Source organism: Akebia trifoliata, chromosome 1, assembly GCF_017979445.1.
Source record: "Akebia trifoliata isolate Shusen 1 chromosome 1, ASM1797944v1, whole genome shotgun sequence".
Classification (NCBI taxonomy): Eukaryota; Viridiplantae; Streptophyta; class Magnoliopsida; order Ranunculales; family Lardizabalaceae; genus Akebia; species Akebia trifoliata.
Window position 1 is genome coordinate 29,929,023 of NC_141375.1, and position 12,580 is coordinate 29,941,602.

Below are 12,580 nucleotides of genomic sequence, written 5' to 3' on the forward strand. Positions count from 1 at the left end.
TAGGGCAACATTGCTTCCCATGGAATCACTTCTACAAGAATCCCAACTAAGTAATTCAACGTTTGGCAAATCTGTTCAAGAAGTGATTTTTGAGGTCTAAAAAAATTGTCTTTGTATATTACGTTGTACATGAGTGATCAACATGCCTCTTATGGTCATAGTTAGAGAGAGAAAAAGACTATTGTCACACCAAACATGGTATAGATATAAAGAGAGGGGGAGAAAGAGACAAGGATAGTCACATAAAAGGAGGGAGAGAGAGAGTGGGGAAAGTAAATTTAACCAACTGTTGGAAACAATTAATGATGAAAAATACACAACGAAAGCATATAGTTTGAAAAATATAGATGGAGAAAGGAGGGGAACAGAACCATGAAAAACACATTCATTTGAGGGACCAAAGTAAGGTTAAGTTTGGAAAATATAAAAAACATAAGGGATAAACCATAAATCACACGTTCTTTCAATGAACAGTCCCATTTCCAATATACGTAAGCGGATTTTATTTTCAGCTTCTAACTTTTACAAGAAGCAGAAAGCTGATTACTAATCAAATAACAATTCATTGTGATCAAACATGCTTTTCGAGTTCCAGAAAGGAAGAATCGAGCCCTCAAAACGATTTCCTAGAAGAAATCGTAATGTCTTCAATCTTTTCTTTCTATTAATTAGAAGGAAATTAATCCTAAGAAATGTTTGTAACAAAAGTCAAAAATCTAGGTGTCGATAGGTCTTTTTCACGTGCACCCGTAGATAATCACTTCTTAAAAAAAAAAAAAAATGGAAACCCAAAATTTTGGCAAAGTAGCCTGACCGTTTTGATAAAACACCCAAAATTACTTGTCCCATATGTTGCTTTTAAACAATTGTACATTTTATTGACTAGGCATCTTGATGAATGCGACGAAAGATTTCTTGGCCCTGTGAATTTATCCTCACCATAATTTCTCTCGTCCCTAAGATTACTTTAAAATTGTCAAAGTGCTTTGACATTGAAATTAGGCTTGGTTTTACACGTTAATCCCACGTGTAATCCAACTAAGCTAAAAATTTGTTTATTTTAAGAGTCGTGCTGAGGTGACACAAGAGTGACAAAAACTCGTGGTGTCGTGCACGTTATCATAGATGCTTTTCCACGAGATACGAGTAAAAAGTATTTACGGTTATGTGTGTGCCACCACATCATTTTTGTCACCATTGTGTCTCCTTTTGTGTCATTCTAATATTTTCCTTATTTTAAAACATTAAAGGGGGTAACCTTTTCCTCTCATCAAAAAATGCCTTCTTTTTTTTCTCTCTCTTTTCTTTTTTGGCTTGACAATTACCATTGGTTGTCATACTGGAAGGGGGTTGTCAATGGATCGGATAGGATTCAACACAAAATCCAATCGATTTCAATTCAACAATTATGACTACATGGTTATATAAGGATATGGGTTCAGATAAGGATCCAGTCCAATTTGACAACTTATTGGGTTGGTTTTGGATCTCCCAATTTGCTTTCTTATTGGATCAGTTTGGTGTACAAAATTTTTGTTCTACATTTTATTTGTTTTAATGATAAAATAAGTCAGGAAGAAACATATAATAGGTTAAAGTAATAAAAATGCTTTATTAAAACAGCCCGAGTATTTTCCCAAAATTATTTGCCCAACTACAGTTTTTGAGATATTTATGATCTTATGATTTGAGCATATTTCAGAGGTGATCTTTCAAGTACATATATCCAACAGTTATAAATCACCAATCGAGCTATTTTTGGGTGTGTTGGTCCACCAAGAACAGGGCCAAAGATTAAAATGCATTTGCCAACTAGTTTATTTTGTAAAGTCTAGAGTGATGATATCGAAACCTGGATTCAAATCCTGTAAGTATTGAGTTACTGAACTCATTAAAAATAGACTTACCAATTAATAAAAATAGACCTTCCATTGCCACACCAACTTTTACTAATGCCACCCCATTTCGTATGCAAATCACTAGAGAGTTAGCATATATCTTGGGGTGGCATTAGTGAAAGTTGATGTGGCACTAAAAGCTCTCTAAAAAAGGACCTAGGCCACAGCTCCATGGACCTCAAAAATTGTCCCATAGAGCAACTCCAACTAGCGGGTTCAAATTGACATCTTCGTCATTTTGAAGCCTTCGAACCACTTTTGAACTCCAATAAGCCCAGGTTTCAATATCATTATTGAATCTTTAAAATACTATTCATTCACTCACAAAAATCAAAGGAAAATATAATGAAGTAGGGATAAAAATGATATTTAAAACTTGTTTTATAAATAAATAAATAAAAGATCAAAATTGATAGTAATGAAAAATGGGAGATATAATGGGTATTCTAAAAGGGTGGACAATGATAAAGCCAAGGGCTTCAAAAAACTCTTCGGGTTCTATAAATGAAGCCGTAGGTAGTGATATAGAGCCCAAACCATCAAAATGAGGTTGGAGTTTGGTTCGGAGGGCTTCATCGCTAAATTTAGAGATTTGAAACGTGGTTGGAGTTGGTCTAAGGCATTCTAGGGGTGTGCAGATTTGATAACACCACAAATACGACGGCTTCAGTTTAGCCTTCTTAGATTTTATAGAATAGTATTGTGTCCGTTACCAAACCCCCTCTTAAGCTAACATTCAAAAATATGGCGCCAAGTTGAACAAACTCACACAAGATGAATAACCTTAAACCTTACTTCTTTGCCCCCCTAAAACCACCACCTCTCTCCACCACAACCAACACCACCAGATCATGTAACGAACTCATCAACCGCCTCTCGGCCACCGGCGCTCATCGAGATGTCCTCCTCATCTATTCTTCTATGCTCACTAACAACACTTCTCCTGATGCCCACACATTCCCAAGTTTGCTAAAAGCCTGCACTTCTCTTGGCTCACTGTCATATGGCCTTTTGATCCATCAACACACCATTGTTAATGGGTATTGTTCCGATGCCTTCATTGCCTCGTCGCTCATCAACATGTATGCCAAATTTGGGGACATCCATAATGCTCTTCGGGTTTTCGACACAATGCCTGAGAGAAATGTCGTTCCGTGGACAACCATTATTGGGTCTTATTCACGTATGGGTAATGCAGATATAGCCTTCTCTATGTATAATAAAATGCGACATCAAGGAATTCAACCCAATTCAGTAACTGTATTGGGGTTGCTCGTTGGGGTTTTGGAGCTTGACCGTTTGCGATGTCTTCATGCTTGTGTAGTTCGATTTGGGTTCGAGGCTGATCTTGTTGTGATGAATTCTATGTTGAATGTGTATGGTATATGTGGGAGAGTAGATATTGTTCAACACTTGTTCGAATCGATGGATCACAAAGACATTGTTTCGTGGAATTCTTTGATTTCGGGTTACTCCCAAAATGGAAATGTAAGGGAATCAATTGAGTTGTTGCACAAAATGAGGGTTGAAGGGATGGAACCCGACTATCAGACATTTGGGTCTGTTCTATCTGTTGTCGCAAATGAGTCTAAACTTGGATTAGGTAAGTTGGTTCATGGACAGATTGTAACAGCTGGATTTGAATCAGATGTGCACGTAGAGACAACACTCATTGTCATGTACTCAAAATGTGGAAATGTTAATGATGCATTTCAACTATTTGATCGGATCGCATATAGGGATGCGGTTTCATGGACAGCGATGATCTCGGGTCTTGTTCAGAATGAGAAGGCAGATAAGGCATTGTATGTCTTCCATCGAATGTTGAAATCGGGAGTAGTTCCCTCTACAGTGACCATAGCTAGTGCCCTAGCGGCTTGTGCTCAATTGGGCTCCCTTGAACGGGGAACCTCCATTCACGGTTACATTGTAAGACAGAGAATACAAGTCGATAAGGCTGTCGAGAATTCTCTTGTTACTATGTATGCAAAATGTGGTCATTTGGAGCAAAGTTGGGCTGTTTTTGATAGAACGAGCAATAAAGACGTGGTTACATGGAATGCAATAGTTGCCGGGTACGCTCAAAATGGACATTTGGACAAGGCTCTGTTCCTTTTCAATAAAATGCGAAACGCCCAGGAAAGACCCGATTATATTACTGTTGTGTCCCTTCTCCAAGCTTGTGCTTCCCTTGGAGCACTCCATCAAGGGAAATGGATCCACAATTTTGTTATTAGAAATGAAGTTGGACCGTGCATCTCAATTGACACCGCTTTGATCGACATGTACTCGAAATGTGGTGACATAGATACTGCTCAACGGTGTTTCAATGAGATGCCAGAGCAAGATTTGGTCTCGTGGAGCACGATAGTTGCGGGTTACGGTAGTCACGGGAAGGGAGAAACTGCTTTGAGGATGTATTACGAGTTTCTACACACGGGGATTGAACCAAATCATGTAATGTTCTTGTCCATTCTATCGGCGTGTAGTCACGCGGGACTAGTTTTCCAAGGTCTGAGAATATTCAATTCTATGGTAACGGATTTCAGGATTGAGCCAAGACTTGAGCACCATGGTTGCATTGTTGATCTCCTCAGCCGAGCTGGAAGAGTACAAGAGGCATATAATTTTGTCAAGTGTATGTTCGCACAACCAACCTTCGAGGTTCTTGGCATACTACTTGACGCATGTCGTACCTATGGAAATGCAGATCTTGGGGAAGTCATCACTAAAGAAATAGTCGCATTGAAGCCAGAGAATGCTGAGAATTATGTGCAATTGGCGCATAACTATGCTTCGATGAGAAAATGGAATGGCATGGGAGAGGTGTTGATACAGATGAGATCCTTGGGCTTGAAAAAGGTGCCTGGTTGGAGTTTTATTGAACTTCATGGGAACATAACAACGTTCTTTGTAGATCACACTTCACATCCTCAGTGTGATGAAATAATGTTGATGTTGAAAATACTGGGCAGAGAAATGCAAGACACAAACATGAACCTCCAACCCAAATACAATCTGAAAATAACCTGAAAAACCTAAAACCCAAAACAGATTCTTGAACAGGAAGAAGAATCGATTTGATTACAACAATGCAAGAAAGAACAGAAAAAATGTGCGTGGATCACAAGTTTGCCAACATCGCCCAAACTTGTGTTCGTGCTCATCGGAAACTTGTGTTATTAAAGGGTCAAGTATCTGCTAGTCAACTCTTCTTGTCGATCAATTTAATAATATCTGAGCTAGGGAAGAAAACAGGAGACTGGCAAGCTTTTGATGGGTCTGTCTCCAATGCTGAGGCCTGGACTAGAATAATCAATCCAATGATCTCTGTGGGAAAATTCCTAGTTTTGGATTCCTTAGGCCTCTTCTTGGCTCCTGAAGAATCGCTGCAGCTGCACCAAAGTGACTCCTCATTGTTGTTAGTTGGAGTTTTGGGTTGGGTCCTACACATCTTTCTTCGATCCACCATTACAATCCCAAATTTTTCTTTCCTCTCAAAATCGTAAGGCACATCCTTTGTGGGGGAGTATAATTGCCTTTCTTACTACCCCGCTTGTTGCATTGTATTTATATCAGGGTTAATCTGAAATCATTCTTTCGAAAATTAGACTGGCCGGCAAATTAGCAAGCCATGGGTTCTGTTGGATTAAAACAGTCAATAAATATTGTGTGGAGATTCTTTTATTTTTCTTTAATAAGATTGTTCCATAGAAAGCGATATTTGGCATAATGTGGCTGTAATTTATCATTTGTAGTTAATAGAGTATTTGAGATACGATGCATTGTAATGAGATTTATGTCATTCAAAGAAGATTCTGTCTGCTATGGCCCATGAACATGGATTGTATTAGCATCATAGAAAATGTTGAAATTGAACTCTACTGAAATTCATGGATTTGATTACATTAGGTCTTCTTATCTTCATCTTGAGGTTTAGCACACATATGAAGCCTTCAAAATTTTCAGGGTGATCAGTAAGGAACCTAACATCATCAGAACCTTATTTCAAACATTTAGAATCCATTGGAAGGTGTGCGTTGGGATCCCTAAATCTAGTGATGCATGCGATAAAACAAACAATACTACAATCAAGAAATTTTAAATTTATTTGGTTTGGCAAAATTGCTTACATTCATGGGCAGTGATTAGACCCTTGAACCATTTTCGGGAAAAGAGGGTTACAGTCTCTCGATCTTACTTCCTCCCGAAAAATTGAAAATCTTTCTCATAAAAATCTTAAAGTGAGTTAGCCATGAATTTATAGTTTGTGCAAAAGACAAAATTGCACTTAGGCAAAAAGCACCCAAATTGAAGAAAATGAATGTTTTTCCTCTATTGTTTTCTATGAGAATTAATAACCAAATTTTTAAAGGGAAAATTACTTAAAGGACTCTCATACAAGGGTTCCTTTCTAAATAGTCTCTTAATTTTTAGTGGTTGTTTGACAGGATATTTAGTAAACTTTTTCTTTCTGAATGATCCCTAGACCTCATCTCCCACATTTCTCACGATTGAATGTCCTAACCATTCGAATTCATCGTTTTCATCCAAAAATTGGATTTTTGACATCTCAATCTAGTTTTAAAGACTCCATTCCGTAAAATAGGATTTAAGAAAAAAAGAAAAAAAAAAAGTCATTTTCAAACATTGTAAAGATGTATGTAAAAAAACTAAGATTTTTTCACTTTTTTTTTTCTCAATTTTTGGATGAAAATCGATCAAGAATGATTCTTTTGAGTTAAAATCATTTAAACCTAATGTTATCTCAAGTTTTTAATCAATCTTTCCATGTATTTTAATCAGAAAAACTCGAAATTTGAAAATGAGTGGATTTTACTAGTGTCGAGTTCGACAGTAAATAAAAAGTGATGAACATGACAGTAAAGAGTGGTGAGTCCGTCAGTAAAAATTGTGAACTTGAAAGTACAAGGGACCATTAAGAAAGAAAAAATTTACTAAATGTCCTATCAAGCCACCATGCAAAACTTAAGGAGTATTTAGAACTCAAGGGTCCTTTTAAGTAATTTTCCCAATTTTTAAATCATCTTTAGTTTAATATTGTATTGGGAAACATTTCACTCTCATTTTTCATTAAATATGGGCAGGAAAATGAAAGAAAAATGCTACAGTGACTTAATGCCATTTCTCAAGAAACAATTTGAACTCGAGTGCTACTTCTAGTGTTATTTCAAGCCCCTGTAGCAAAGCTCAAAATGAAATTATCTCATTAAAAAATAAATGAAATATCCAAAAGTACTAGATTTCAAAAATACATTAGAGGCTAAGTAGCACCCTAGTCCTTTGCATGGGCTTAAATTTTGGGCTAAATCTAAATAACCTACCCATCAACAAAAATAAAAATAAAAATCAAATCAAATTAGTGAATTATGACCATTGGATTTGAATAAATTTCGACAAGGGCTTCAATTCAATCCATGTATGTGGTATTCCCTAAGAGTCGTGATTTTCCGACTCTCCCCTCTACTCTCCTGATGTGGCATGCGACAGAACAGTAGATTTTCTTTCCTCGGGAAGCATAAATGCACATACCCATAAACATGTGCAGTTGTGTATCTTGAAGAAGAAAATCTACGGTTCTGTCATATGCCACATCAGGAGAGTAGAGGGGGGAGAGAAGTCAGAAAACCACTATTCATTCGCTAATACTCATTAGCGATCCCAAGCCCAGATAAAGGAGGGTACTCGCATCAGGATAGCAAAAGGTGTAACAATTTACCACCCACTAGCATGAATCGTGATGATAGGATAATATAAAATACTGACCTTTAGACATATGAAGAGTGATACTATAAAATAGTTATAGAACTATGATATCCAGTGGGTCTCAGTTGAGTGCTAGTTTAAACTTTAAAGACATTATTAAGTAGTGAAGGCCAATAATGCTAGATAAAACTGACACACAAACCCAAGGAAGCTCACACTCATGGAGACAAGAAGCAACTCATCCTAACACATCTAATAGGTCTTAGTTGAGTGCTAGATTAAACTCTTAAGACATAAGACTAGATAAAACTGAGACACTATAACCTATGAATAAAAACTCTCACTCATGGAGACAAAAAGCGACTCGTCCATGAATTGAAGCGAGACCACGCCAGCTCCGCCGAAGCTTCGACCTCATCATTCAATCCCATGCCCTTCCTCCTCTTGATGCCATCAGGGGATGTGTTCATAAAAGCATGCCCATTGCCAGCATAGATGTGTACTTCACAAGGAACTCCGGATGATTTCAGTTTTTCCTCCAAAGATTTGGCAGTCTGAAAACCCAAAATTCACAAAATTGATGAACTTTTTTTTTTAGAGTTGTTAAAAGCTCTTAATAGCTTCAATTTTCAACAACAAACACACCCTTCTTGAAAAACTTAATATTTTCTTTTAAATGACCCATGATTCCAACATCTTTACAGAGAATTCAGAGGTTCTTGCTGATTTGAAAATAACAAATTGGATGCATTATTAGACTGAACTTTGACGTTAGAGTTGTTTCTTCTGGTTTTATATGATTTTCATTTTGTTCAACAATTCAGGAAAATTAAATGATTTCTCAGAGAATGGCATTTCCTGTTATTAGAGCACCAACATTGCACTAAATATGATTGAACTCCATTAAAATATTTCAATTTGAAGCCTCATTTAAATGGTAAATATTGGAAATGCAATCAAGACTTGGTAAAATGAAAACATAAGATTGATAATAAAAGATTATCGTACCGCAACGTCTGAAAAGCCAACAAAGTTATCAAGCTCCCCAAAATGAGCCTGCACTGGTGCCTTAGCCTTGGCGGGGTCCGCGAGCTCTGACGAAGGAACTCCATAGAAAGCAACAACAGCATCCACTTCAGGGACCAAAACAGCACTCGCAATAGAGAGAGCACCACCCATGCAGTACCCTGTTACACCTACCTATTGCAAAAGATGTCATAAGCAATATAAGTCCCAAAAAATGAAACAAAGAAGAAATATTAGGGATTGCAGGATCTGTGCTGCCGTAAGCAATTGGAGGCAAGACCAATTTCTGTGAATCCGTCGATGTTTCCACTGGACAATGAGAACTATAATTTTCTTCCAATTGACAAATAAGCATAATCACCAAGTTCTGTGCTGCCGTAAGCAATGGGAGCCAAGACCAATTTCTGTGAATCCGTCGATGTTTCCACTAGACAATGAGAACTATAATTTTCTTCCAATTGACAAATAAGTATAATCACCAAGTCGGGGTTCGGGATTAAGTGGGTTAAGGGGAAAATTCAATAAAATGGGGAAAGATCAGAAAAAAGTCGGGAAAAAATTGAGCTATGTAATTGTTCCTACTAGCGGGTATTTTCATATTATATACTCAAGTTCCATATTAAACTAGAATGATGAAGCAAGAATTCTCATGTTGATATCATTTATGCATCCACAACAAGTGACCATAGGTCCACAACATATTCAAGGTTTATACTATTCAAAATATATATATATAAAGATCACAATCATGAGTCCAAATTAAGATTCAATAACAGATCAAAAACAGCAAATCAATGTCATTCTCATTGGCATCTTAATTATTTTACGCATTATACGTGATTTAATCATGAAGTTTGTGATTTAACTGCAAAGTTCATAAAAGTCATGTATTATTAAAAAAGTCGTGATCAAATCAATGAAGGAAAAAAGTCACTGACTTAATCGCCAATTTTTCAATAAGTCAGAGAATTTGGTGACTATGCAAATAAGAGCACCTAATAATCTTAGAAACACACCTTCTGTGAACCATTTGCCTTGAGCCAGTTAACTGAAGCACAAATATCCTTAATGGCACCTTGCCAATCAAGGCCCTCCAATAAATGTTGTGCTTCTGCAACCTCCAACCCAACCTTTCCACGAAACAAACTGCGAAAAAACAAAAGAAAAATAAATCGGTTTTCAACAGTAGCCAATCGCAAACACCTAATGACTATATTGGCAAACCATTTAAGACAGTGATACCAACACCGAAAGGAAATATTTCAAGACGGTCCCCATCACACAAAACTTGAAGTTCTAATAGAATATTTGCGGAGGTGTTGAAATCTTACTCTGGTATGAGTGCTTTATAACCGGGCCCCAATTGGGAAATTTTCAAAGCATGGTTCTTGATCTCAAAATCAACACCCCACCACTCCTGTAACACCACTATCCCAGGAGCATCTTCTTTGCCAACCACATATGCATCAAATGTCTGAGAGTAAAAATGAGAAAGTCAGATTACAAATTAGCTCAATGGGCAACTAGAAAAATAACTAAGTTCCTGGTTTCACAACTCAGCCATGTCAAACAGGTTTCTCGAAAAGGGCAATCTAGAGTTTAACTACTCGTAAGGGCAGGGCAAGGATTTGTGATTAGCTTCCAGCCGTTTAGTTTTATTTTCTTTTTCTGGTTCGCTTGTTTTGTTGTTTGGGGGCTAACTCAGCCTCCCTCTCATCTTTTCTTCATTTATAAAATTTTATACTTATAAAAAAAAAAGGGCAGGGCAAGGATTTGGTCTACGTGGAGGATTTCGAAGCTACAAACTTGCTAAGTTGGTAAAATTTGTGAGCGTAGATACCACGAACTGCATTCAAAACCCACCTTCACCCACTAATTACTAACCATTAATCCTCTAGTTAATCAAACAATTTTTATTTATTTTTAAAGTTCAGAGAATTTCACTATTTCTCTTTCAAGTCCTATAGTATACTCAGCTACTGTCCTCTATTTTCACTGTTTTAAATTGCCCCTTCAGTTCTCAAAAAGCTCCTCTTACGCATTTGCCTCCAAAAAGTTTAAAAAAAAAAATAAAATAAAATAAAAAATTGGCTGTAATCTAACGGCACCAAAGAACGATTTAATCAAAGCGTTCAATCCGATTCACGCCACCATCTTAAATTTTTTTTCTTAAACTTTGTTTAATCTATTCAAAAAATTTAACTTTTTTTTGCGGAGAAAATCCATGGATTGCTGTTAGAAAGAGGAAATAATAAATAAAAAATATTTAAAAGGCTAAAAATCTCATCTCTGATCTCACTCCATAGAATTGTAGTTTAAAAAAAATGTAACAGAGAAAAATGATCGACACTACCCTATACCCCAAAATTAAAAAACAATAAATCAAGAAAATGGAGGAAAACTGGAGGAGAATGAAGACTTACAGTGTCATCTCTCTGGATCTGAATCTTCTTGAAGGGGGAAGATGCAGAGTCCGCCATGAAAGATCGGATTTGGAGAATAGAAGAAGCAGAAGATGGATAGAGTGAGCTTAAGCGTAAGCGAGAGAATGTTGTAGATGTCAATGTTTTAACACCCGCGAGTAATGCCATTCCGTTTCCGTACCTATTTCTTAATCTTATATTTTGCTTCCACTCATCCACTGTGGACCGAGTCTCAATTGGGGAGTTAAATATGATTTCTAGACCGTCGCTACAAATCTCCTCTCTGGATTGGCGTTGATTTTGTTTTTTTGCCACGTGGATGATGACGTGAGCATTCTTGATTGTCATCTTAAGGGAAATTCCTTCCAGTTCACTCAGAGTTTCCGTTTTGGTATTTATATATATATTTTTTTCAAAATGGACATCAGACTCACTATATTAATGGTGTGTTTTAATCTTTAATTGGGGTGTGATAAATAATGTAATTCGTAAAAGTTGGGGTGCTAATATCAGTTCTTGAAAAATATGGTCGGACCGTACATTTGGCCTTGTATATGTTCGTTTTGATACTGATAAATTGGAGGTGCCAACTTTCCTCTAGCGTTGATGGATGGGTTCAATATCCACCTTACCAACTAAGTACTACCCATCAACTTCTGTTTTAAAAAAATTTGAATCGTGTGACATTGCCTTCAATACTGTGCTGATGTGGCAGTGCATGGAGAGTCATAGATTTCTTTATTGGAGATACGAGAAAAGAAACCTATGGTTGTTTACATACTACCACATTAGTGTAGTGTTGAAGAGCGTAGTCGATTCAGCATTTTCTGAAAACAAAATTATAGCAAAGTTATTTACATGGAAGGGTTGACGTCCATTAAACTTTACATGCATGACTTTCTGACTCAAAATTTTACACTCGATCTGTACTCAGCTAACGCGGAAATGGCACAAAACCATTGATCATTTCCCTTGTGCATCTCTAAGAAAAAGAACTATAATTTTATGCCCTCACCATGTCAACCGCAAACAAATCGAATGAAAAAATTTTAGTCAAAAAATCACGACTCTAAATTTTATCATGGAATGCTAGTGGACTGAAACTTTACACCAGAAGATATGTTGAGGTGGTGAAACACATGAACTCTTTGAATATTGCAACCTCACTACCCCATTGCGCTCTTGCAAGACTTTAGAGTTGCGTCGTGATAATTTGAGTCCCCCAAGTTAGAACCATAGATTTTTGGCTCGAAATACACATTTCTACATCCCCATAAATTTATGCAGTTGTGTATCTGAAAAAAAAATTTATGATTCTAACATAGGTCATATCAGGAGGGTTTATTGAGTATGCCACGTGGGCAAATCAGAAAATCATTACTCTTTAGAGTTAGCAATCCAGGATACATTCTGCACTTACAACAATTCCCCTTTATGTCCAATCTTCTCGTAAGTGGAAATAAAAGCACCAACAAAGAAGATGAAAGCACAGAATAAAAGAAAACA

The 12,580-nt window shown here is 36.8% G+C and overlaps 2 protein-coding genes across 2 annotated transcripts; one reads left to right on the top strand and one right to left on the bottom strand.

Annotated features, from left to right (window-relative positions):
• Window positions 1–2,342: 2,342 nt before the first annotated feature.
• LOC147411608 (Tetratricopeptide repeat (TPR)-like superfamily protein) lies at window positions 2,343–5,881 on the top strand. Its single transcript, XM_086450286.1, has one exon. It carries the CDS (start codon window positions 2,673–2,675, stop codon window positions 4,929–4,931), a length of 2,259 nt encoding a protein of 752 aa, XP_086306412.1. The 5' UTR covers window positions 2,343–2,672; the 3' UTR covers window positions 4,932–5,881.
• A 1,805-nt stretch (window positions 5,882–7,686) lies between these two features.
• On the bottom strand, window positions 7,687–11,250 carry LOC147411609 (alpha/beta-Hydrolases superfamily protein). Its single transcript, XM_086450326.1, has 5 exons — window positions 11,075–11,250; window positions 9,983–10,125; window positions 9,668–9,797; window positions 8,634–8,825; window positions 7,687–8,179 (listed from the first exon to the last, which is right to left on the bottom strand). The coding sequence occupies exons 1-5, from the start codon at window positions 11,240–11,242 to the stop codon at window positions 7,970–7,972; spliced, it is 843 nt and encodes a 280-aa protein (XP_086306452.1). The 5' UTR covers window positions 11,243–11,250; the 3' UTR covers window positions 7,687–7,969.
• Between the last annotated feature and the right edge of the window lie 1,330 nt (window positions 11,251–12,580).